The sequence below is a fragment of the Leuresthes tenuis genome, unplaced genomic scaffold, assembly GCF_036924035.1.
Source record: "Leuresthes tenuis unplaced genomic scaffold, fLeuTen1.0.hap1 SCAF_2, whole genome shotgun sequence".
Classification (NCBI taxonomy): domain Eukaryota; kingdom Metazoa; phylum Chordata; class Actinopteri; order Atheriniformes; family Atherinopsidae; genus Leuresthes; species Leuresthes tenuis.
The window spans coordinates 13,750,606-13,775,236 of NW_027325356.1; the positions used below are offsets into that span (position 1 = coordinate 13,750,606).

Here is a 24,631-nt window from a genome sequence, read left to right on the forward strand (position 1 = left end):
TTTACTTATATATATATATATATTTATTTATCCATGAACTTGTAAAAAATGTTTTAAAACCTTCCCTCCCCCGTGTACTAAAAACAAAAGGTGAAGATGGGTGATTTGTGTTCGACAGCATTTTGGTGGGACCGAAAGACATGACGCAGTCTGCATGCACTGGTTTCCATGGAAACACGGCGGTGATGCTTCCAGTTGATTAGGTGCACCTTCTTGCTCCTTGGCTGTGACTGAAATTGATCAGAACCCTGTCCCCTCATATACACGCATGCACACACACAAACGCGCGCACGCGCACGCACACACACACGCGCACGCATGCACGCACACACACACACGCGCAATGTGCCTCGGATCACAGCATCAATCTCATCGATTGGCGGGACTCTTTGACTCCACCTCCTGGGTTCGGAGGGTCCTCTTGTGGGAACGTCACCTTATCTGGTGTGTAGTCGTTCCTCTTCAGATCTGAGACGAGAAAGTTAAACAAAATGAAGTGAAACCTGGTGTGCGGGCCACACTGAGGTCAGTTTTCACACGTTTTGAAAGGAAACTACAACGGCGTTGGCTGTTTGGCATCCAAAAAGGTTCAAATGATGTTGGGACATTAAATACTTGGCATGCATCTGTGACCGCAGCTTTGTTTTTCCTGTTGTCTACGGTACTCTGTGACATTTCAATACCAATACAAAGGCTACAGTGATGTTCTCATATCCGTCTAGCAAAGAGGAAACATTCCTGTGTGCTTATCTTAAACCGATTTCTACGATGTGTAAAATACATCTGCTGAAACGTGATTTGGCTCATCGCAGCCGTCTTATTTTGATGTTCTAATTGATAACGTCTGATTAAAACTATGCAAACGTGATCTATTTGGGTCTTTTTTTCAGAGAGTAAAAAATAAAAACAATTCTACAGTACGGTCTAAAGGTCTTGAGACACCACTTATTTCTATATATATATATATATATATATATTTCTATATATATATTTCTATATATATATATATATATATATATATTGATAGAAAAAGTGCAAACATCAATATAAATTCAGTCTATAAAGTAAAAAACAGTTTGTACAATTCTAAGGAGCTTGAAAGTCAGAATTTGGTATGAGCACCTTTATTCTTTAAGTAGTCTTTCGGAATAGTTCTCCAGGCTTTCTTAGACCATTTCTGATGAGGCTTCAGTAGATGGATAAACTGAAGGGCCTCATACGTCTGTCAGGTCCTGTGTCAGCTCTTTGCCTACATCTTAAGGATTTATTTATATACTTTTTAAGGACACACTCACCGTACTGAGATGTGCCAAAGTTCTGGCCAGTAGCTCAAATAACCCCCTTTTTTTTTAGGTGTAAATACATAACATATCCTGCCTGTTAAACTGTTATCTTATGCACCATTTTTGCAGCTGCAATCATAAAAATGAAGACAAACTGTGTCTGTGACAGGCTGCTAGTAACAAAGTGCATTAAGATACAATAAAAACATCGGCTTGTTGCTAAGTTCGGTGTCTTTTCTAATTACTCGAATGATTCAGAGGTCAGAGTTAAGAGGCTTTACGAACATTAAATGGCATTCATATGAAAATTGTCAGCTACGAAGACTGGACTGAAAATAATGGAAAAAGCAGCAAATGTCCATAGAAAAAGTGGAGATCTTTCAGAGAGCCTAAAGATGACAAGAAAGTCAGACTGCTTGGAGGCAAAATATAAAGAAATGAGGGCTGGATCAAGACTTTTGTACAGTTCTGTAATTATTTTCTGTAAAAACTACACAAAGAATGAAGCTATGAGTATTTCTATAATTGTTTTGGGAAAGTTAAAGTAATCAAACGGCAGACAGAAAACAGCTCTCACCAGGAAGTTTGAGTTTCCGACAACAGGAGTTGCAGTGATGTTTTGCACGGAAGTTCCTGATGGCATCGTCCCCCAGGTTGGCAGGTCCGAATATCATGTCATAAGATCTGCAGGGGCTCACACAGACGCCATTAAGACCAGAGCCGACGCAAAAAGCAGCCCGTTAAGTCCACCTCGAACTCAATACTGAATCACAACACTGACTCACCCCTTTTCCCCGCTCTTTATAACCGATGGATCCGTCAGAATCTCCCCAACGCCTACACACGCAAACACCAAACATGAGCTTCATTATCAAAGATTTTAAAGAGAGTAAACATCACCTAAACTTTAAAACAGGGAAGCGATGAACTACACAACATCTGGACATCAGAATCAAACCTTAAACAACGAGCTCTTTGTGCAGCTCCTTGTTTAATAAATGTCCCGTCCATGTGCTGAATGTAAAGTTGTGTAGAAGTGTCTCCTGAGTAATCTGAGCAGAGCTGAGCCAGCCTTACCCTGCAGGTCGAGCACCAGCAGCTCCCCGCGGGTGTACTCGTAGGTCCAGTGGCTGAAGGCCAGCATGGTTTCCTCCAGGAGGTTGGTGGGGACGATCTCATCTCCATTGTTGTTGTTGAACTTCCTGAACTCTCCAGTGATGCACTCTTCTATGGCAAACCACTGTCCAGCAGAGTGGCAGTACAGCAAAAACACCTCCAGAAACCTGGACACCGAATGTTCAAGCTCAGGTTTGAGGTTATTGCCCCACAGCACACAACACATTCAGGGTTAAAAAGAGAAAAAATTAATGTTTCTTCTCCAAATTTATAATTTTAAGATTATATTCTGACATTTTCTGACAGTAGAGCCGACTGGGAATGAAAGCAAAGACTTTTTCTCGTCACCCGAACACCACCGAGCAGAATGCCCTGAGGACACTTTGAAGATTTCAAAAGTCTCTTAATAATCAAAAGCAGCTCAACTTAAAAACAGCAAAGCATAAACTGCATCCCATATATCTTCACACGAGATGATTAAATCTATAATATTGACATTTTGGATTCTAACCAAACACATTTGCTTAACAAATACTGTGTGAGGAGGTTTGTGGTGTAGATGCTGACCGTCAATCCCAAAAAAGTTACACTAGAGGTCGTATGATGACACGATCTATTTCCTGAGTGAGGACCCAAATATACTCAGTTTCAGACAAACAACACTTGGGGCTCTGATTAAACCGTTTTTACACCAAAAGTAGTGTTTTTGAACATGGGTATGACACCTAAAAAGTGCCAATAAAAGCCTTTCCCACTGCAGTGAGCAATGTATCTATGATTGTAGCTCTGTGAGCTGAAACCTGGTTTTCCAGTATATCAGAGGAGAGGTGTGTTGGAATCCCACAGGCTGTGGTTCTGATAATCATGACTCTGAGATAATAATAAAAGGATAAAAAAAAAAAGAAGAACAAAACAACATGAAAATAAAGCAGAAAGAGAGTTGAAGGATAAATGTGTCGGTGCCTGCTGACCTCGGTGAATAAGGGATCGTCTTCGGCCTGATTTGGTTGAAGGCAAATGTCAGTTTCTGAGCAGCTCGTTGTTGTTGAATTTCCTGTTGCGGGGGAGAAACCATTTAAAGCCAATTTTATGCCTCCCAAAACTAACTCTGACAATGTAGTGTGACAAAGTAGAGCTGGAAACACACTGAAAAAACACTGAGTTTCTTACCCTGAGACAAAGGTGCAGCACGGTGTCCTCCTTGTAGATGCTCTGCCATGTTTGTACCACCTCAGGAAGGAAGGACTTGACTATATACAGGTGTCCAGGTTTCAGGATGTCGTACTCCGACCACGTACAGAGCACCTTCAGGGCCCTTCTGAGTCCTCCGCCCATCTCCTCCTTGCTGAGAAACTCTATTTTGGCACAGAGGCCCCGCTGAGCCCATGAAGACATGCTGTTGTTGATAGTGTTGGGGGAGCTCTCCTCCAGGCGGTACACAGTCACCGGCTCACCTGGAGGAACACAAAGCACAAGGTCAGCGTCATTAGTCTGCATTTCACTTCCTTCAGTAGGATGGAAGAGGAAAGTCAGAACAGTGCTACTGAATCCCTGCTTCTCTGTTAATGTGACTGCAGCACTCCACATGTTGTGTGCCATCTTACAAGTGATCTGAAACTTATTAGTTTTGAGCAGGAAAGGCACATGGGCTGTAATTCACATGATTAATGGAAAGCAGTGCATGTGTGAAATGGGCTTTTGTTCCTGCCTTTGTTAAACAACTTTATCAAGGACGAGAATCACAATAAGTGCCAAGCCAATACAACCGCAAACAAGAGCACAAGAAACACTAAAGGCAGCATTTACATTTGGTTCATGCTCCACTGTGAAACAAACAATGGCAGGTGCATGAGATGGAAAAAGTTCAGAAGTCTAATCTCTTATCTGCCTCCATACTTCCTCATTTTCCAACTGCCTGCTGTCATTTTTTCCCCAGCAGTACAGCCTAATGTAACAGAGGTCAGGGGAAAAAAAAACAAAAATCCACTTTTACCTCTGGGGGGCACCGGAGTGAAAGGGATGCTCTGAGACAGCCTCATCAAGTTGTTGCGCTCCACAGCTACAAGAAGAAGGAGAAAAATAAAGAATATGAACAACACACAACGGTTACAACTACAGCAGCAGAACAGGAGGTTAACTATATCGTAACAATGCAGTTTGTTTCAGTGAAACGTTGATACTTCATCTAAATGCACCTTTCGGATCTTATAAAAATAAATATGGACACAAATGCATTACAATACTGTCTACTCTTAAATGACCATCTTACCAGAGTATTGATAGCTTTCCATGGGTTTGAACGGGGAGCCGATAGCTGCAGAAACAAAGTAGCTGTTAATGTATCTACACAATTTTCAGTATACTTGGTCGGCGTCAGAAAGTCAACATGCACAGTGTTGATAACTTTAAAACGATCTGGACGAAAAATGCAGACAAATTCCAGCATCCACCAGTAGATGGCAGTGTAACACCTAAAGAAACAGCCCAAAGGTTGATGCAGAAGGCAGCACAACTTTCTGTTAAAAATAGTAATAAAAACATGAATGGAGACCCAGAGAGCTGTGTTTGAGTGAAGATCAGGTAACAGATGCAAACTGTAACAATGTCCCTCCATTTCTACGAAAAAAAACAACCCAGAAATGCAACAAATGGGAATATCGGGAAAGTTGAATCCAAAATAAAAGTTCTGTCAATAGATACTGAATGATTCGAATAAACTGGCACTTCAGTAGTCCTCTCGGTTTTTGGGTATATGCAGACCTTTATGAACGGTTGCTGGGGTTAGTTAAACTCACAGTCTTTTCTGGCTCCGAGGTGGGTGGGACGTGGCATGTAGAGAGAAACTGCGGCTGTAACCACAGAAGAAAAGCCCAGTAAAGCTTTTATCCAGGGACAAACACGCTAATAAGTACCACACAGAGTTTTAAACAAGTTCCAATGCAAAAATCTGCAAGTCCAGGCTTTCAATTATTTGTAATGGAGTCCTAAAACTTTAAGACCATCACAGATTCAACTTTTACATTTTCTTTGTACGAATGAGTTTGTTTCCATCAGCCATGAGCAGCTCTTGCCTCTGGGTTGCTGTGATTGTATTCAGCAACACAAGGACACTGCTGAAGCCAAACCAAAATTACAATTCTTCAGTGGAACAAAACTGAAAGAATGTCATTTAGTGTCGTCATGGGTCAGGGGAGGCCTGCCGCAGTTTGCATTCCATCACACATAAAAGATGCTCAGAAAGGTGAAAGATCGAAGGTCATTTCTCATGTAATGCTGCTGGACCAGCCGGTCCAGACAGAGAAGTCTGGCAACAACTAAACTGAGCAAAAAGACACTTCAGTGAAACTCCAGATCTTACCATTTAGTGTTTCTTCCCCGGGGGCCCTCCTGAGAGAGAAGAGACAAGTAAGTGACTCTGCTTTAACCCGACATGACTTTGACTGAGTCTTTGGAAGGAAAAGACAGTCTGAGATGAAAAGATATGGACATGTGGCGACACTTACATGCTGCTAGCTTGGGCCGATTTGACCTGAACTCTTTCCTGGTAACAAAAGCAGAAGATATTAAACAATGACAGGGACCAGTTAATAAAAAGATGAACTAAACAGCGTTTATTTATTTTTTTACTTCTTCTTTGTACTCACAAAAGTACACCTGCACCCTCACATACAAATACACACACAGCTCTTACAAGTACTGCAGCTCTGGGGTCTTCATGGATCCGGATGTCCTCAGCAGAAACTCTGCTCCTGTCCTTCTTTGTCAGAGCTACAGAAACACAACCATTGTGCATTAACACGGTAAGATCATCTCTTTTCATACAGCATCTAATGTTCTTTTGTGAACCTACTTGATTCGGGGTGAAGATAAGCTGGGGTTCTGTCAAACTCTGTGAAGCCAGCGTATGAGTTAACAGCTCGGATCAGACCGTGACCTTCAGACAGAGCCTGAACCACACAGATGGAGACAAAGATACAGAAATACATGAGTTAGTGGAAGATTCTGTGAGGTTGTTCATTTCAGTTAAAAGACCATCTCTACTGATAATATGCCCATACACGGCTTTCTTTGGTTAAAATATGCAACAGGGATCATGAGGGAAGTAAGCAGTCAAAACGAAGGCCGGACACTTCCACACTGAATCATTTGGCACAGAGGCCAACACTTAAGTGCCAGACAGTCAGTTTCATATGAAACAAACCTGAGGAACAATCCAATCAACTTGCAGGTTGGACCTTTTCAGAGCTGATGTTTAAAGACAGTAAACTCATCATTACATCCCCTGTATGCTACACTGTAAACTATCAATCGCTATTTAGTGAGGAGCCAGTGATTTCAGACACAGCAAGAGTTATATAACCTTAACAGCACATTATTAGCAGTTTAGGAACATCGAAGATGAAGAGCTCCGTGCGTTTGAGCAGAGTTGAAGCTGCAGGCAGGGAGGTGGAGACAGAAGAGGGGCTAATTAACAAAGGCTTAGAGTTACATCGAAGGAATCTTAAAGCACGAGGGAAAAGGATGAAAAAACACGAGTAGAGATAATCTTTTTCATCGATTTCATTATCATGGTGGCAACGGAGGAAACTTTCAAGGCACCAAGCAAACAGCAACATAACGTGTCATTTCTGCAGCAGTGCTCTGTAGAGTTCACCTCCTCTGAGACGACACCCACAGGTCATACTTTCTGTGAGACAAAACAAGTCATGGGACCTGTATCTGTCGAGTTCTGATCATGGACAATCAAGAGCTGCATGAGACGAACTGTCAACGCAGAGAAGGCAGCGGTCTGAGGTTCATTCATGTGATCAGATTTTACAAAAGAACTGAGTTTACAGTATGAAACTGTAACAGTTTTTTAGTAATATAGAAAGTATTACTAAAGTATTATTAGCTCCAAAGTATTACATAGGATCAGTACTGACACTGCGTAAATTTTAATTTAGGCTGAATAAAATCTGCTGAACTTATAATAATTAAATGGTCTTTTTAGTTTATTTAAGGAAAACTTAAAAATAACAGCGCTGTAATCTTAGATTTTCTGTCAGACAATTGGCTATTGGCCCCCATTTATTTGTTCCTTGGCAGATATTAACTTTGGACCCTTTTTGCTCGACATCTCACCACAGAGCAGGTGGTCAGAAATCCAACTTATAAGACATTTGCAAGAGCAGTGAGACAAAGTATGTCAGCAACACACTCCAAACACCTAAAAAAAAAGGACTCAGGACAGGAAATAATACACACACGCACCTGTGATCGGGTTGGTGTGGTTGGGCTTTGTTGTCTGCTAGAGGTTTCTTTTGGCCTGAGGTCCTGAAGATCCAAACTGTCTTTATGTCCTAAACCAAAACACATACCATAGTCACAAAGACAAATCTCATGCAATCATTCAGGGTAAGACAAACAAAATACAGCCGGATACACCACCGCCACCAATGGGGAAATAATTACATCTCCAACAGCTGATTCTTACTGAGAAACTCCTCCACCTGACAAACATCACAAAATAGAACAGAAATCTCTTAGTCATTCAGCTGAGAACCTCAATAAAACAACCATTAACTCATGCTTCAGTCACATTGTTGTAAAAAAAATCTCAGCACCCTCGACAACAGAGAATAATTAAGTCAGACGGAGCAGAGAAAGTAAGAGAGAAGGCACCAGAAAAGTCCATTAGAATCCTCATGTGGACATGAACAGGCCCCAGCACCCAGCAGATGCAGACCTCAACTTTAGCTCACTAAAAGTCAAACCTCTTATGTTTGAATTTCTGGCCAAGTTCCTCTTGACACGTTGGCCTTCTGACCCCGTCTGACCCTCACAGTGGGAGGCCGCTGGTCCTGACTCGGCCCACTGCCTTCGTTTTCGTCTCTGGGGTCTTTTAGGTACCACTACAGGGGCTGGAGTGCAACCTGGCGGGCCACAGTTTCTGTTGTCGTGTTCCAATGGCGACTCTGGAGCCAGGGAAACTTCAGGGTGTGTAGAATTTCCGCCGGATCGGCCCTCATCGTCGCTGAAGGCCTCATTCACATACCCCCAACTGACAACCCTCTCTCCCTCCCCTGTTCTTAACACCTTTGTGCTTTCAGGCTTAACAGTGCAAGCAGGCAAGCAGGCAGGCTGGGCAGAGCTCAGTTTCTTAGAGATAACAACCACAGTAGGATACACACACTTCTCCTCCTCCTTTATCTCATCAACATCAGATTCAGCCTCACCCTTGTACTTACCAACAAAAGCCCCAAACTCTACAGAGATGTTGTCCTGCTGGAGGGGCTGCTTGTAGAGGCCAGCCAGGGCAAGGTCAGGGTGGCTGGAGCCACTGGGCTGGGAAGGGGTGCTGCTGATGTGGAACTGAGCACCAGGGGAGGGCACATTGGGCAGGCTGGATGGCGAGTCAGAAAGGCGCAGTAGCTCTTGTGGACGGGTCAGCTTACTCCGGGTGAGAGAGTGGCCTCGGAGACGCAGCTCCGGAGGGGAAACGGCCGCAGCACTTTGGACAAAGGCACTGGATCCGGCACTGCCTGAGGAGCCAGCCTCTGCAGCAAGGTGTCCAAGCCCAAACAAGCCCCTCCTCTCTGGACTCAATGCTGGGTTCATGCTGGGGTCCAGCTCCTGTTCTATTCCAGGGCTGGGCCCAAATCTCCGACGACTCTCCATCCCAGCCCCCCTCTCTGCACCAATTCCAAAGAGAGAATCTGCTATGTTGGCTCCAGCCTGGGAAAAAGAGGACCCAAAGTAGGCCCCCACACTGCGCTTGCATATCATTGATGATTTGGAGTCTGGTGGCGCAGGGGCAATGCTGGGGACCATATTCTTCGACAGACTGAGCTCCCGAGTGATCTGAGTGTGGACCTTGCTGGCCTCCGATGCCCTCTGAGCTGTGAGGGTCTTCAGTGTGTCCACAGTCAGAGCTGAGAGGTCTTGCAGGTGACCAATCTGCGAATCCAATGTATGCAAGGAACGCTTTATAAAGTTCACCTTGTTCCCGACCTCCTTCAGCTGCAAACACATAGTCTCAACCCTGGAAAGAGAGAGGAGCTTCAGTCATTTTCATGGTCCACTTGAGTTACTGGCTGTTGTTTAGGTTTTCTTTTACAGTGATCCGTTGTGGCATAATCATTCAATCACATTAGTCAGTTCACTGAATGTCATTTAATACAATCACATTTACAAGTTGAAGAGTCCATAGAATGCTCATTGACATGTTCAGAACTTAATTTGTGATGTATTCTCCTTCCTGTCTCTTCAAAAACCTCATTTCTAAAAAAAAAAAAACACAAAAACAGGCATCTAAATGTTGCATTACAAAAAGCACTGAAGCGAAAATTTCCAAGTAAATCTCCTCTCACCGGACAAAAATCTACTTTTAGATTCAATTTTAAACATCCCTGAAGTTTTGGATAACTTCGTAAATGGCTGAGAACAGTCCCACCTTTCTGAGGTAAGACGAATGCGCTCCTCACTCCCCGAGTGAAACTGATCATCCTTTTCATGGAAGTATGTCTCCACACACTGCTCCTCAAAATCATGAAGCTTCTTTTGGTCTTCCTCAGTGAGAAACAGCTCTGAAAAGAAGCACAGTGCAGCAGATTGGTGCTAATGGAGTTGCCCCTGATGCAGAGTTCACTTGGTTGAAAAGCTAATTCTTAAATATTTGATATGTAAAAAAAGAAAAAGAAAAAAAAGGGTGTAATTACTTGGTCCGTAGGTACTCTCCTTCTTCCTCTTTCTGCACATACAGAAGAGGGAGTATATATGGCACAGGAGGATGAAGGGAGGTGGGAGGACTGGCTTCTCGTGGTAGGCCATAATGAAGTGGTAGCGCTGGTACTTCCACACCAAGTTAGAAATGGACTTCACTTGCAGATATACATTACTGTAAAACAGAGCATCCAACAATGACTTAAAAATGAATGCCCGCCACATTTAAAATGTAGATATTGGAACTACTCCCTATCATAGAAAACATCAACAATCCAACTGAATCAGTACACTGGAAAAATGCCAAACAGGTGAATCCCACTAAAACAGCCTTTAAGGGTAAACCTTAAGCCCCTCCTGGGTTATGAAACACTGAAACATTGTGCACTTACTTGAAGAAGGCAATGAGAAGGTTGACCATCAGTATATACTGTACAAAGAGGTAGACTGCTTGGAGGAGAGGAGTCAGCCACACTCCTGCCGCACACAGGGGCTTCACTGACTGTTCACTGTTATTGGCACACACTGCGAAGAGATGGGACCCGTTAGAATGAACGCATACCTGAAAGCCTGCACATATCCAGCAGCCCTCTCTAAAAACCATCAATGTGTAGATTTTCAAACATTTAGTGGTGTGTGCTATGAAGCAAGTTGAGCACAGCCAGGCCTTCTTTAAGTCATCTGGCTTGGTCACAGGTTTATAGGGTGGTTATGATCTTTGCCAACTCAGGCTTTTCTCTTCAGGCTTTGTGTGCGCTCAACATTGTACCGATGTCTATCAAATCTTTGTCTCCAAATTTAACATCTCAATGTGGTACACTGACAAGTCTTTTACAGCGATGGCTGTTTTTATTGCTTTTCTACTCATAGGCTATTCAAACGTTTGTTTAACGCCAGTAAAGCACTTTGTAAATGTTCTACCTTCCAGGCATCGACTTCCAATATTCTGCCCGATGACATTTAAGAGCCGTTTCTGTCCGAGTTTGCCGCCTGGTACATCATCAGGATAAGAGTCGACGATTGCCTGTTTCTTATTTTAAAGCCGATTTAAATCGGACAACTGAACAAAAACTGCTCAGATCGCGACACTGAAAACTGACCACTGAGGTCTAGTTTATATCCTCTACAACCGTGTTTTTTATAACACAAGGGGAGAATATAGTCATGAGAAAAAAAATGACATCTATTTTCGGTTCAAAGCTTGTACCCAACAGGAAATAATCATTTTTTAAATCTAATGGTCTTACAATGAGGAAAATAAACCTCCGATGAACAAATATAAATAAAAACATTACATATTACGTATCAGTATTTAACAAAAATAAAGCCAAAATACAAAAGCAATGTGTGAAAAATTTAAATACACCTTTACTGCTTCTACAGGAAGAAAGCAACAGGCAGGTGCTACTACTCAAATGCATTAGATTAACTGATCATGAGAAAGTGTGAGCACATCTATAGAAGCAGAGGTTTAGGCGGGTTGCTGGCAGGTCCAAAGAGGAATGACGTCGGCAGTGATCTTAGAGAAGCGACTGTTGCTGCCTGTCAATCTGGGAGGGGTTCTGAGGCAATTTCCAAACAATTTGGAGTCCATCATTCTACATGGAAAAAAAAACAAAAAAAACCAAAAACACAGCAGCTCCCAATTTTCCCATTAGTGGACGACTCAGCAAGATCAATCCAAGGTCAGACCCTGCAATACTCTGAGAAACTGCAAAGAATCCAAGAGCTGCATCTCAGAGTAAAGGTCTCAGCTGGCATAATAATTGTTAAAGTTCACAAATGTACAACTAGAGAAACACTGAACAACCATTGATTGTTCAAAAGCCAGGAGAAATCTTCTCTTCTGTAAAAAGAAATCGGTCCTTGGGACCCAAGAAGATAAGTTTGTACTGATACGAGTTGTTTTTTCTTCTTCTCTCCTAATGCAGTGTTGAGCATTATGGCAAAATATCTAATACTCAACGTGGTGGTGGGGGGGTGATTATTTGGGCATGCAGCCACAGGACCTGAGTTGAGTTGACCATGAACTCTAGCAAACTATAGCAAAGTATTCTAGTGTCAAACGTGAGGCCACCTGTCTGACAGCTAAAGCTCGGCAGAGACCGAGTCATGCAACAGGACAATGGTCCCACACACAGAAGCAAATCTGCAACACAATGGCTGAATAAGAAAAGAGTTGAGGTGTTGCAATGACCCAGACAAAGTCCAGACTTCCACCCGATTGGCATGCTGTGGTGGGACTTTAACAGAGCTGTACGTAAATGAATGCTGCAAACCGTCGGACCAGGTCAGGACCACACGACATTTTCATTATGTCCCAATCGTAAAAACTTTTTATGGCATCTTCCACGGATATGAACTTGTTCATATAACCAATGATAAACCACATGATAACTTTCAGGGGTTTGTGAAAACCCAGGATGCCAACTCAGGTCATGGAGCACAGCAGTGTTTTCCTCTGCCTAAGCTTCAAAAGACTTAAGTGGCGATCACTTAATTGTTGCCTTTCATAAGGACAGATTATTGTGATGCTGCAGTGATGCAAAAAGTCCAGCCCTCCCCAGACAGACCTGCACTGGCAGGAACAGTGGTGCAAAAGAAACTGTGAGGGGGAGCACTGCGGGTTTGATTTTCAGAGCTTTTTTATTTTTTTTTGCCAAGTGACAATCAGCAGTCATGCTGTAGCGAGAGGCTTTGAATATAACCGGCCTTACCCTCATATTCTCCCCTCCCATCCTCATCGTCCTTACCATCGATTTCATAGGCATACACTTCCCCGTACATCATCCAGTATGGTTGAAACACCACGTCTTTGGCTAGTGTCCAGCTGGGCTCCTCATTTGGATACAGAATGGCTTTCCTTGGTACACCATAGCTCAGCAGGACAATAGCCATGATTATCACGATGTAAAACATATTAGCCACCTGCAAAAGATATAACAAGAGTGAAGGCAACATGACTGATGGAGTCAGCTTCACCTGAAACAATAAAATAAATAAATAAAAAGCATACTTATTTATATTCAGTGTATATACGTCAACTCTGAGGATCCCAGGTCAGCAATAATTCAGTATTTTTGCTCACATGTGAAATCTCTTTACTTTTGGCTCAACAAATAAGGAAAATGTTCTTTGCTTTGGTCTAATGTCCATTGTTAAACAAATAAAACAAACTTACTGATGCTTTCAGCTGCAGGGTACAAATTTCTAAATTGCCTGTATTGAAATCCTCAGGGCAAACAGTATTTCTGATGATTACTATGTACAAAATGGATCATCATGTTGACTACGTTTGGATTAAATGTAGTTCGACGAGGAGTTTGGTAAGTTGGGAAAAATGCTTTGTTTTCTTGCAGAGATTCATTCCACTGCTATTTCATCTACACAATACATTTACACACACAACAATTAATACTCGTATAAAAAAAAAAGTAGAGAGCTATAGCTAGCAAGCAGCTAGCTTAACAAAGACCAAAAACTCCAAGTTCAATAGCTAGACTTCAGGAAGTTTAAGGTGGATTAAACAAGTTTTAAAAAAGGTTTAGAAATTATGGTAAGAAGAATTATTTGAGCTTTGGCTGAAGGCTTGACAGTTAATTTACCCAAACTAAGCTAAGCTAGTTGCCTTTTAGCTTCACATCTACAAATTTAGTAGAAATCTCAGCAAGAAAAGCAAGTGAAGAAGAAGAAGAAGAAGAAGAAGAAGAAAAAAAAAATAGCACATTTCTTCATTAATCATGGTTACAAAGTTTGCCATCATTTGAGAGGTTATACAAGTAGAAAGAAGCACGAAGCACGGTATGTGGTGAAACTGATGGGGCTGCTCAGGATAACGTAGTGTGGTACAATACCTGGTAACATCACGTGGATGAAAAATGCTGTTTAAATGTGAATGTTCAAAGTGAAAACATGAACACTGATGTGAAAACCTAACAAATCCTGAAAATAGTGGCAAAAAACTATAAAACAAATGAGGCCAGACATCAAGAGCGATTCATATGGTCACAACAATATGTACAACATCAGAATTGCTCTGTTATTTGAGCTTTTTCATTTTCTTCATTACCAACACATGGAAGCACCTTGATAAAAACCCTGATGGAGCAGGTCATCTTTTACACCATCGAACACTAGTTTTAAAAGGAGTTACCTGCTTCTAACAACCTACAGGCAGAGCAATATTATTGCTCGTCTGTCGTGTTCAGGAGTTAAATGTCTGAGAAAATAAATGTCAAAACAATCGCAATATCTATATCTGCGAATCTGTGCGCCTCAAGGTCAATTATATGAGAAAGAAGTGCAAGTAACAGTTACATTAGACCCATTTACATACAGAAAGCAATCACAATGCATGTAAATATGACCCTCTGTGTAAGTAACCCCCCTCCTCCACTCACCATTTTAGCAATCATCATGACGTACGGCCCAGCTTGCTGGTTTACAGCCAGGATATCCAGGAGTCGCACATACCAGAAGATGATATTGAGACAGTAAACTGTCCTACCGGGGACAAAGGCATCATCTCCGCCCAGCCTTAAGCCAAAGCCGATAAAGAAGGTCACAATGGCCAGAAAGTCGGACACGTTGAAGTAGTCGCTGAACCACACTTTTATTTTCTGGCTTATTTTGCCTGCTTCAGACATGAACATCTGACGAAAAGGAAGAGAAACCGTAGAGAAGACAAGTGAAATGAAGGAAGATTAAAAAAAATATATATATATATACTCTCAGGGGTTGATGGGTTCAAGCACCAGAGTGAGAGAGACGCTTCTTTTTAAAAATAACCATCTGTCTCCTGTTGTTATATAAACTCTTCACATCCGTTAATGTCACCTGCAGAGCCTTACGTGTGCAAGACTCTCGTTTCACATACCTCTCGAATTTTCTCAATAGCAGAGGTGAAGATGTACAGGATGACGACCCACTCTTGAGGAGAAGGCCATTCGGGCATTTTCACCAGCACAACGTACGTGTACAACATCAAATAACCCAGGTAGAAGAGCTAAAAAAGACAACAAAGGGGAGAAATAAATTAATTCTCTTGTGACTGTAAATTCTGTCATTCTTCCAACTGCCTGTGTCTGAAATATGAAAAAAGATGACCAGCTTATGTTGACAAAGAGCCTCTAAATGAGGTCCCCCACAAAGCCAGCTCACAGAGGAGGGGGGGTGCTTCAGAAGACGCTGAAACAACATTTCACCCAAATTATATGCATCCCAATTTTATTACAACCCAAAAGGAATGTCTCAATACAATAAGTGTTGTTAATCTGAAAAAGTTAATTCATTTCGGGCCTCTTTTGCTTGTTGCTCAGTTTCATGGAACATTTGTTGTAAAATCTCACCAACTTCAGAGCTCAGTATATCTCTTCTCTACTGGCCACAAATGCAGCATTACATCAGTTAGCGTTGTAGCAACTATCAAAAGCTGTGATTTGGCCCACAATATGAGTAGCATACATCTACTACTATTTTCTTAATTTTTTTTCTCTAACTGAGCACTTAGTTTTCTGCTGTTTCGTCTTGGATTTCTAAGGTTTTAACCATAAAACCCAACAGGCGACACTGCCGTTCTGCCATTAACGGCTGTCAAAATTTTGTACAGACGCTCGCGTTCCCTGAAGATGAGTGTGAATGTTTTACAGACTTTGGTTAACTTCCGACACAAACCCAGGTTAACATTTTACGGCATTTATTGCAATAGTTTGAACTCAATGGACGTGTACAATCTATGTGCCGGTGTTACCAGGTTTCTCTGATGTGAAACCGAGATCTCAAGGAACAAAGACACTTTTCTAGCATAGAAATTATATAGAGCTGCTTCCCAATGGTAGATGAACGCACTACATTTAGCTTCTTTTTTGCATCAGGAAAAAAATAAAAAATAAAAAAAGGCAGGTAAACCAAGAAGCAGACTGTGGGAAAAAATACAAAGCATTCACAAAGGCATCAAGTCTCTGGGTGCAGCTCTGATCGGGTCTGCACTTTTCAAAGTTCACAGCTTCACGTGTCAAGGTTCAGCTACTGATGGAAAAAAGAAAAAAGAGCCGATCTTCCATGGGTGACGCATTAGTCAGTGGTGCAGTGTTGCATTGATGTCCTGGAATCAGGATGGAAGCAGGTACAGCAGATGTAGATAAGCTTGGGCGAAGGCTATTTTACGCGGACTAGTTGGTTCAGTGATGTTATCGGAACCACTCAGTCTTGAACAGCCTGAAAAACAACCCTATCTTTAGGTAAAACCCAGCGATGACTCCCAGGCACCTGAGAACCAGCCTCGGGCTTGTGTATATAAATAAACCTCAGAGAAAATGAGCAAAGTCTGGGTGCATGTGCACAAGAATATATTTAGAAAATGTCTTTAAAATAAACTTTCACTGCCTTCTTTCTGACAAATCTCAACTTGCCGGTGAGGTGACGACATGTGCAGCATGTAGAAATTCACACTATTCATACCAATTCCCAGCAGGTGAGTTAGTGGTTATTGTCCAGGCGAAGGTTAAGTTTCCTGGCCAAACATTTTGGACATTTCCTGTCAAGTTTAATGGAGCAAAGACAAAATTTCGATACTGAACTTCAACAAAAATGTTGAGTTTCTTCTCTTGGGTATAAACATCTTCTCATTGTGGGTCCATTTAATCCGATTCTTACCCAGATAAGCTGCCTGAAAAGGAATATTCCGATTATGAAGTGTGTGCGCCCTTTCTTGTAATTGCCATACCGTATTGGACCAGAACTTGACAATAGGAGCATGGTAGAAGGCATAGATTTTCCTGGTTAAGGGGAGTTTTCGGGACCGGACATGTGTCTCTATGTCACTTTTCGCCTCCATGTGGTCTTGGGACCTGGACTCCTTGAAAACATCCTGCAGAGGGGTTAAAGAAGCCCAAATTAGTCAAGTATTGAGAGTCTTTGAGTCACCATTTTCTTACATTTCACAGTTTTTCCTCAGATTCAGCTTACCATCTGGATGTCCTCAGCTATATTCTGGAAGTTGTGTTCGCTGTCCTCCATGGTCATTTGGTGGTCATCCTGACTCTGAGGGATGTGAGCCATCTCTGCTTTAGATTTGTACTCCAAAAGCAGGATGGCAGGAGGCACCAAGATACTAAGAATCACCTGCAGGTACACGGACACAAACAGACACACTACTGTGGGTGGCTGCGGCTATTTCTGTTAACAGTCTTTGAATTACACACAGAAATACCCCACGAGCTTTACTGCCATAGTCTGGATCTAAGGAGAAACCAGAAACAAGGACTGTGTGTGACTCTCCGCTGACATTCTCCTGCTTTTCACCAATTTAATTACATCTTTTGATTCGGTTACGTCAATGACTGAGATTGAAATAAACCTGCAAACTGACACAAACTGACACAACTGTCTATCATTCTTCTATTCAAGTCTACCTTTTGATGACCAACAATGCCTAAACACAGAAGAAAACCTATTCTATGCTCTATGCTTGCAGGGAAAAAGATGTAATGAAGACCAAACACTGATATATCGAGGTAGACTTTCCAGATCGGTTTCTTTGTTTAAGAATTTCTTAAACTTTAGAAGGAAATTGGTGATTATTGCACATAAATTGAGCAAAAATAAAATCTAGATGGAGCATGAACCTTGTACCAGGAGTTCTTGCGCATGTTCAGTCGTCCCATCCACATGTCTGAGAGCAGCATCTGGGTGCAGGTATGAGCAACAAAGGGCCTCAGGTGGGAGGAGACGGCCAACTTCAAACAGGTGGAGTTGCTCCAGTTCTTTAGCTCATAAGTCAGAAGCTTCATGGCCATGGTCTCATCCTGCCTGAATGACTGCTCCAGCAAGTCCACCGCCAACGTTCCAAAGTCACTGATGTACATAAGCAATGTTAGCTCAAACCTTACTTTTATCGAAATATAAGAGAAATTCAGAGCTGACACTTACAAAAAGGAGAAATAAAAACTCCTTACTTTGAGTAGTCCTTCAGCTCCTCTGAGGTATCATCCACCACGTCGCTCTTCTTGGCCTCGTATCCCATAGAGCGACACAGTTTACAGGCCACCAGTGCCTTTGCCATGTTCTCTTCTCCATGCTGCCAGAAGAAAAGAGACATTTTCTGCCTCTTCATCAGCACTGCCCACACCAGCAGTTCATTGAAAGGATATGGAAAACGCTTCGTCTCAGGGTCATCGATGTCCACAATCTCCTCCTTGCTTCTCTTCTTATTCTGCTCAGCTGTAGACTCCAACTGACAGGGAAAAGAAGAACAACAAAGGAGGATGAGAAGTGGGCAGACATTACTTTTCCCTTTTACCCAGAGACATTCCACGGGTTTTACTTTTACTTTCACTGAATAGCAGGGGATCACCTTGGGTTTGTACGGCTGCGCAGTCTTGATGAAGTGGTTGTGCCTCGTCTTCTCCTTCTTATCAGCCTGCATGCTAAAAGCCTCGTGACTTTTCCTCAAATGAGAACCAGGACCTGCTGAGTGGCGCCCTGATCTCTGTGCAGAACATGGAAATGTGTTTAAAAACCAGATTCATGCCACACAATGGTAGGATTCAAGATAAAAAAAATTCCTCAACTGCTACAGTCACTGATGGAGGAAAAACATTAATACTTAACCATTAGTTTTTTTAAATAAATACCTTAAGTTTGCCAGCAATGGAAAAATTCCCCAAAACATATGGATCAAATCAAAATATCAACGCACATCTTCACCTACTAAACACCAGAAATGGCTACTCTTTTCACTCACCCTGCTGTTTCCGTGGAGATTGTTGTAAATGATTCTGAAGCGTTTCCTGGTGTAGTTGCACCTGTACGTCCCACCCATCAGATACTCAATCACCAGGCCGATGTCGATCAACGTGATTTTATAGTTCGGAGGCAGATTACTCTGTAAAAGGCACAAAACACTGATATTTAGAGGGTTCTGCATCAGATCAGCCAGCGTTCTTATGAACGGATAAGAAACAGACCCAGTACCTGTTTAGCATCTCTAACCAGGTGAAGGAGAGTTGAGTTGTATGGAGGTTGTTTCTGAAATAAAATAATAAAAGAGGACACTCAAAAACAAACTTCTCCTCAGCTCCCCTCCTTAACTCACAGGCCGGTGTGTAGTGCACCAGATTACCGTATTGTAGAGCTCCTCCAGCCGATTGATTGTCAGGAAGCGGTGCATGTTGACGCCATTTTCTATGAGCAGCTTCACAAAGTCCACCCTGTCCATGACTAGTGCATCCAGCATGGCTTGCTCCAAAGAATCCACCTAAACGCACAAACAAAAAGCAACATGCAGTTATGAAGGATATTTTCTTAAGCAAACCGTTATTTATAAAACAAACACAATGAGGGAGAAGACCAAAAATATGGCCAAGTTAAACACAACAAACACACAGCATACAAATAAATATCCATCTTATCATTCACGCAAGAGCCAGGAGTCCTCCAGTTTTAAAAATAAACACAGGCACTAAAGGGCTGCTTATGATGACAACTGTAATGGGGTTCATGTTACAGTCAAGACAAGCAGTTCGTGGCAGCCTGCCCAAGCCCAGTCCCCTGGCTCTTCAGAACACAAACTCTGGCCAACAGAGGCTTTGGGGTCATTCTGGGTGAGTCCAAAGGTTTCTAGCTTATGCTGAGCTAAGCAAACATCCCTGGGAGCTGTGGCTCATGCACACATACAAACAGTTTGTGACTTTTCTTTACCAGTAGCTGTTGCCCATACACAAAAACATGATTCTTGGCGATGTCTACACGATCCCAGGCCAAAGTCAGGACCAGCTGATCGAAGGCTGATGCGTTCGTGCCTGAAATACACAGGTACAGACATGGGTCAACGCACGCACAGACACACATTAATCCACACGCAAGTAAAATCATATTAACTGTGCATTTCCTTTTGGCCAGCTAGCAGGATTAGAGGGGGTTAGAGCAGGCACAGAGCAGTAATACAGTCAATTACACACAAATACAGCAGCAGAGCAGATCAGACTACAAAGTAAATCCCTGCTCAGTCTGCTGGTCTCTTCCAGAGTTATCAGCCCGGTTGTCCTCCGGGAGCCATTTGATTCAAATGGTAATAATCAGAGCAAACAGAGCTGATTGACTGGTTGTCAAAAAGGATCTCGGGGGAATCCAGTATTCAGCTGGCTTTAGCCGTCTGCTTAAAATTTCAATGTAAAAAAATAAGACTCGTTTGAGTTTATTCGGTACAATAAAAAGATATTTAGCTATAACTCAAACCTAAAATAATTTGAATGAATGTTAGAAAAAACTAAGAGCACATTGGCCGCTCGCTGACGCCCCGTCTAATCATACAGCTTCACCCAGCCCCACTTCAAATGAAAGTGATGGCATCTCTGGCATCTCTCCAAAATTCCCCATTCAATGTACAGTCTGCAAAATGATTTGCAGCTTAGTGGAAAAAAAGAAAATCCTCTAAGCAACACTCAGTACTTTTAAAAGGCTTGAAAGCTTTTCTAGAGTCATTCTGAGGATGAGCTGCAAGATGACGGCACCTTAGACTGATAAATATGTTCGAAGCATGCACCTCAGGAACAGAAAAGGGAGTTTTCTTTAGTGTCTAAACTCGTTTCTCTGAACCGTCGATCAGTTTTAGGCACTTAAAGATTCCAAGTTGAATGGAATGAGGGTGAACAAGCAGCAAAAATGTGCTACACCAACCTACATTCAGTACAAAAACCCTCTTTTAGCTAAAGCATGTGTTCCCGAGTTGACATGAAGAGTAGCTGTGTCTTAGTAAGAAGTACAAGAGTGTTAGTGTTGCTTCATTTTGACAATAGAAAAACGACAGAGGGCCTAAAGGACAGCAGAGAAGAGAAGGAGGATAAGATCAAGAGACAAGGGGCACAGTGTTGTAATAAAGAGCCCATGTGAATGTGAGCAACATGATCTCCTCAGAAGCAGAAAGAGAGGGGCACCCAGGGGGAAGCGAGTTCTCAAAGCATATCTATATCAGAAAGAAAACATGAGGTATTGAAATCTTAACTCCCAATGCCAACAACTGCAGCATATGAATAGACTTAATCAAACTTTCGTGACAAACTCCAAGTTCCTTTATTAAAGACGTTGGAGGACAAAGTTTTAGAAAGGAGGCATCTACAAACCTTGAAGTAAAGCCCTCAGGATGGCTACATCAATGTCCTGGTGTTCCTCTGAGCTGATGTCAAACACAGTGATCTGTTTTCCAAGAAACAAGAGAGCACTCATCATCGGGTTCCCACAGACATTATCCAGATGTTCAAAGTCGTTTCCCCATGGCAGCAGTTTGCTCTACTCACAGTAGAACCACCAGCTGTTGTCAATTAGATTAGGAGTCGTGCAGTAAATTTGTCAAATCAGATGTGAAAGAAGTGATTTTAGTAATCTCCGTGATAGAGGGTAAACTAGTTCCTTTTGTTTTCTAACCGATGGGGGCATGAGAGCGTTCCAGGGGGGACGGGGGGGGGGGGGGATGTGAGAGATGAACTGCAGATTTCCTCAGAGTTTGGATTCAGACAGTCTCTACATATAAAATTAATACTTTTGGAAAATTTTAGGATCCTGCACAACTTTCCCTTTCTGACTATATGATTATCTATACAATCATTACCAAAAAAGCCCCTATAAATGTGCTTCAAAATAGAAATCAAACTGTCCTCAGCTGCTCTGCAGTTTGGTTGAGATTCATGAGATTTCTTCAGTATAAAGAGAAAGAAAAAAAAACAATTAAGCTAAGTTTTATGTTGCAAATTTGCAGTCAAACACACCAAAGAAATGCATGGTTATAGTCCACAGCCAAGCATCCGACTCTGTGGCAACATTATACTCCCACGGTGTAAGAGCTTGAGAACCGTAACTTTACTTGAAAGTTGAACCGTTGGCACTCTCTTCTCACGTGGGAAATGTTCAGTTTCTAATCAGTTACATAATGTTTCTGAATTGATTTCACAGCTGGACTCACTGCAACTGACAAGTGAAATTTAAAAAAATAAAGCAAATGTGCAAAAGTTTACCAGTTCTTTGCTCCTCATGCACTCCATCAGAGTCTGAAAGAGACGGATGGCCTCGCTCTGGCTGAAGTTGAACGTTTTCTTGATGGTTGCAATGATGTCCGTTTCCACTCCATCGGGAAGACCGCTGTGGAATGATCACAGCACAACACGGTTAGTCACACTCATCAAACACTGACCTGAAAACGTTTCATCTAATCCATTTTAGAGTCCAGTTTAAGTTGCTCTGACAATGATTTCCCTTTTTGTAGCCATGTAAATATAATGTACTCATCACCGAGTAATACTTCACACAAAATATTCCTTAGAATGGATTTTATTTAAGTATGATTTCAAAGTAAGTAAGTATTTCATTGTAAGCTTGAGTCTTTATCAGCTCATTCTAACATTGTTTATATGACCATCAGTCCTACAGTTTATCTTTTAGCTTGTATCATATTTAGACAGTTGTGCAATGTTCATAACTCTGGCTCTGCAGAACATCACAAAAGTTTTTAAATGATAGCCGACTGTACCAGCAACCGTGGTGACCTGCTCAGGGCTTTAACTCAATTTAAATATACATAAAACATTTAGGCGCAGCGGTGAAGAAGGATCTGAGCCGGAATGTGGGTAGTGACCGAAACAACTAGATCGCAAATACAAGCGGCCGAAATGGGCTTCCTCCGCAGGGTGTCTGGGCTCTCCCTTAGACATAGGGTGAGAAGCTTGGTCATCTGGGAGGGGCTCGGAGTAGAACCGCTGCTCCTCCGCATCGAGAGGAGCCAAAAGAGGTAGCTCGGGCATCTGGTTAGGATGGCTCCTGGACGCCTCTGGAGGCTGGAGGAAGTGGCCGGGGACAGGAACGCCTGGGCTTCTCTGCTCAAGCTGATGCCCCCACGACCCGACCCCCGGAGAAGCGGCAGATAATGGATGGACGGATGGATTTAGGCACAGCAATCATTTTATTAAAAAAAATAATAATAAAAAAATAAAAATAAAAAAGGTCCCTAATTTCAGGGTTTGAAATGTTATCGAAAAAATAACGTAACCATAAGTAACCAATTTGAGTTTTTCCATTATGGAACATATGGGTATCACTTGTGGTACTTTAGGATGAATCTGACCATGCGGACGCCAGAATGCCTTCAATAAATGACAGTGACTCAACAGTCAGCATGTGCTCTTCCTTTATTTGCCCTCGTTTGCTTTCTGCTGCTCAGGCCTCGTCCTCAGTGTGTAGTTAACCTACCCTCCCTCTTCCGTCTGCTTGTGGACGTAGGCCAAGATGTCAGCAGCACGGCCGGTCCCCTCACACACCACAACTGGGACCGGAGGGCTCTCGTGAAGGTACTCCAGCACAGTCAGGATCACGTTGGGATCGCCCTCAAAGATCAGCGCCACGACAGGAACACCCTGACCAATTCCTGGGAGAATAGACAGAATGGCCAACACATCACATTTAGCCTGGATGTTCAGACAGAGCACCAATAATATATCCTGCCTAAATACTTTAAGCTTAATAATGATATAGTCTTTCTGAGGCCCAATTGTCAGATCTATTTTCCCACGCAAGCGATTAATTTCAGTGATTTTATTCATTTGGACAATGAAAAGATCTCTGAAAAAATTTTTTTTAGCCAACCTTATATCGGACACACCTGATCGCTGCTACGGAAACGATTGGATTGTTGCTTTTCTTACGTGCATGTATCCTTTGTAGGTTGATGTGTTTCTCCAGGTCGCGCCGCAGTTTCACCTCAGCTCCGTACTTTCCCACCGTCCCATCATCCACCAGCAGGAAATGGGAATGCAGATTGTTGAGAACATTTAGTTTGCTTAGAGGATTTAGCAGTGTCTGGTAAGGAACCACGATCTGCGGTGGAGAAATGAGGAGCCGTTAAGAGGTGAGAAGGGGCAGATTCAGATGAATCCCATCCATATTTGAGGAGTTTTCTCTTACATCTCTGCCAACGAGATCGCTCCGGTTTTCAATGACTCCCCAGGGTGCGATGCCGATAGTGCAAATTTTCTTCGATGATCTTGAGCAGTGTTCTTTAAGAGCGTCTCCCACATGTTTTGCCACACCTTTGGGATGGATGCATTTCAGAAAAAAAAAACAAGTACATTTTAAAAAGGAGTTTTTCTTTCACTTCATCTTGTTTAAAATGGTCAAAAGTAACTAGAGTATTTCTTGAAAAATCTGTAAAAGTAGACCGAAAACTGGAGCTGTAAATGACCAAAATGCTGCCGTGGGACAAATCTAAAACATGCATTTGTCTCAGAGTTGTTTATGAACCACAATCTTCAGCTAATGGATCTCATAGATTCAGCTGTAATTTGTGAGCTAGGAGACCATCCCAGCTGGCCAGGGTGCCAATGAGGCATTAAAAGTAATCACTGGTCTGAGTAATTGACCCTGTGAGTAATGACTTAAACACTATGATCAGACCACAGCATCTTAACGCCATGCTGTGGCTGCAGACACACCTCAGCCGCGACTCACGGCAAAATGACATGCTTAGAGGCCAGTATTACAACTTC

At 42.4% G+C, this 24,631-nt stretch overlaps 1 protein-coding gene across 3 annotated transcripts in view; it reads right to left on the minus strand.

Annotated features, from left to right (window-relative positions):
* trpm7 (transient receptor potential cation channel, subfamily M, member 7) overlaps positions 1–24,631 on the minus strand; it is a 35,856-nt gene continuing 11,225 nt past the window's right edge. The window contains exons 6-40 of one of the 3 annotated variants that reach the window (XM_072380256.1): positions 24,051–24,175; positions 23,792–23,963; positions 23,340–23,514; positions 22,112–22,235; positions 21,224–21,296; positions 19,803–19,903; positions 19,225–19,359; positions 19,077–19,130; positions 18,847–18,987; positions 18,457–18,591; positions 18,059–18,336; positions 17,729–17,957; positions 17,070–17,225; positions 16,828–16,971; positions 14,980–15,108; positions 14,504–14,755; positions 12,857–13,031; positions 10,496–10,628; positions 10,100–10,278; positions 9,835–9,967; positions 8,156–9,423; positions 7,653–7,741; positions 6,250–6,346; positions 6,091–6,167; positions 5,903–5,940; positions 5,758–5,786; positions 5,195–5,248; positions 4,669–4,713; positions 4,393–4,458; positions 3,570–3,853; positions 3,371–3,453; positions 2,361–2,566; positions 2,069–2,120; positions 1,861–1,967; positions 1–468 (exon numbers count right to left, since the gene is read on the minus strand). In XM_072380256.1, coding sequence (XP_072236357.1) covers positions 356–468; positions 1,861–1,967; positions 2,069–2,120; positions 2,361–2,566; positions 3,371–3,453; positions 3,570–3,853; positions 4,393–4,458; positions 4,669–4,713; positions 5,195–5,248; positions 5,758–5,786; positions 5,903–5,940; positions 6,091–6,167; positions 6,250–6,346; positions 7,653–7,741; positions 8,156–9,423; positions 9,835–9,967; positions 10,100–10,278; positions 10,496–10,628; positions 12,857–13,031; positions 14,504–14,755; positions 14,980–15,108; positions 16,828–16,971; positions 17,070–17,225; positions 17,729–17,957; positions 18,059–18,336; positions 18,457–18,591; positions 18,847–18,987; positions 19,077–19,130; positions 19,225–19,359; positions 19,803–19,903; positions 21,224–21,296; positions 22,112–22,235; positions 23,340–23,514; positions 23,792–23,963; positions 24,051–24,175 — 5,651 coding nt within the window. In that variant the 3' untranslated portion in view covers positions 1–355. Of the gene's footprint in view, positions 469–1,860; positions 1,968–2,068; positions 2,121–2,360; positions 2,567–3,370; positions 3,454–3,569; positions 3,854–4,392; positions 4,459–4,668; positions 4,714–5,194; positions 5,249–5,757; positions 5,787–5,902; positions 5,941–6,090; positions 6,168–6,249; positions 6,347–7,652; positions 7,742–8,155; positions 9,424–9,834; positions 9,968–10,099; positions 10,279–10,495; positions 10,629–12,856; positions 13,032–14,503; positions 14,756–14,979; positions 15,109–16,827; positions 16,972–17,069; positions 17,226–17,728; positions 17,958–18,058; positions 18,337–18,456; positions 18,592–18,846; positions 18,988–19,076; positions 19,131–19,224; positions 19,360–19,802; positions 19,904–21,223; positions 21,297–22,111; positions 22,236–23,339; positions 23,515–23,791; positions 23,964–24,050; positions 24,176–24,631 lie in introns of those variants that run through there. The other 2 variants (XM_072380257.1, XM_072380258.1) reach the window with 2 other exon arrangements.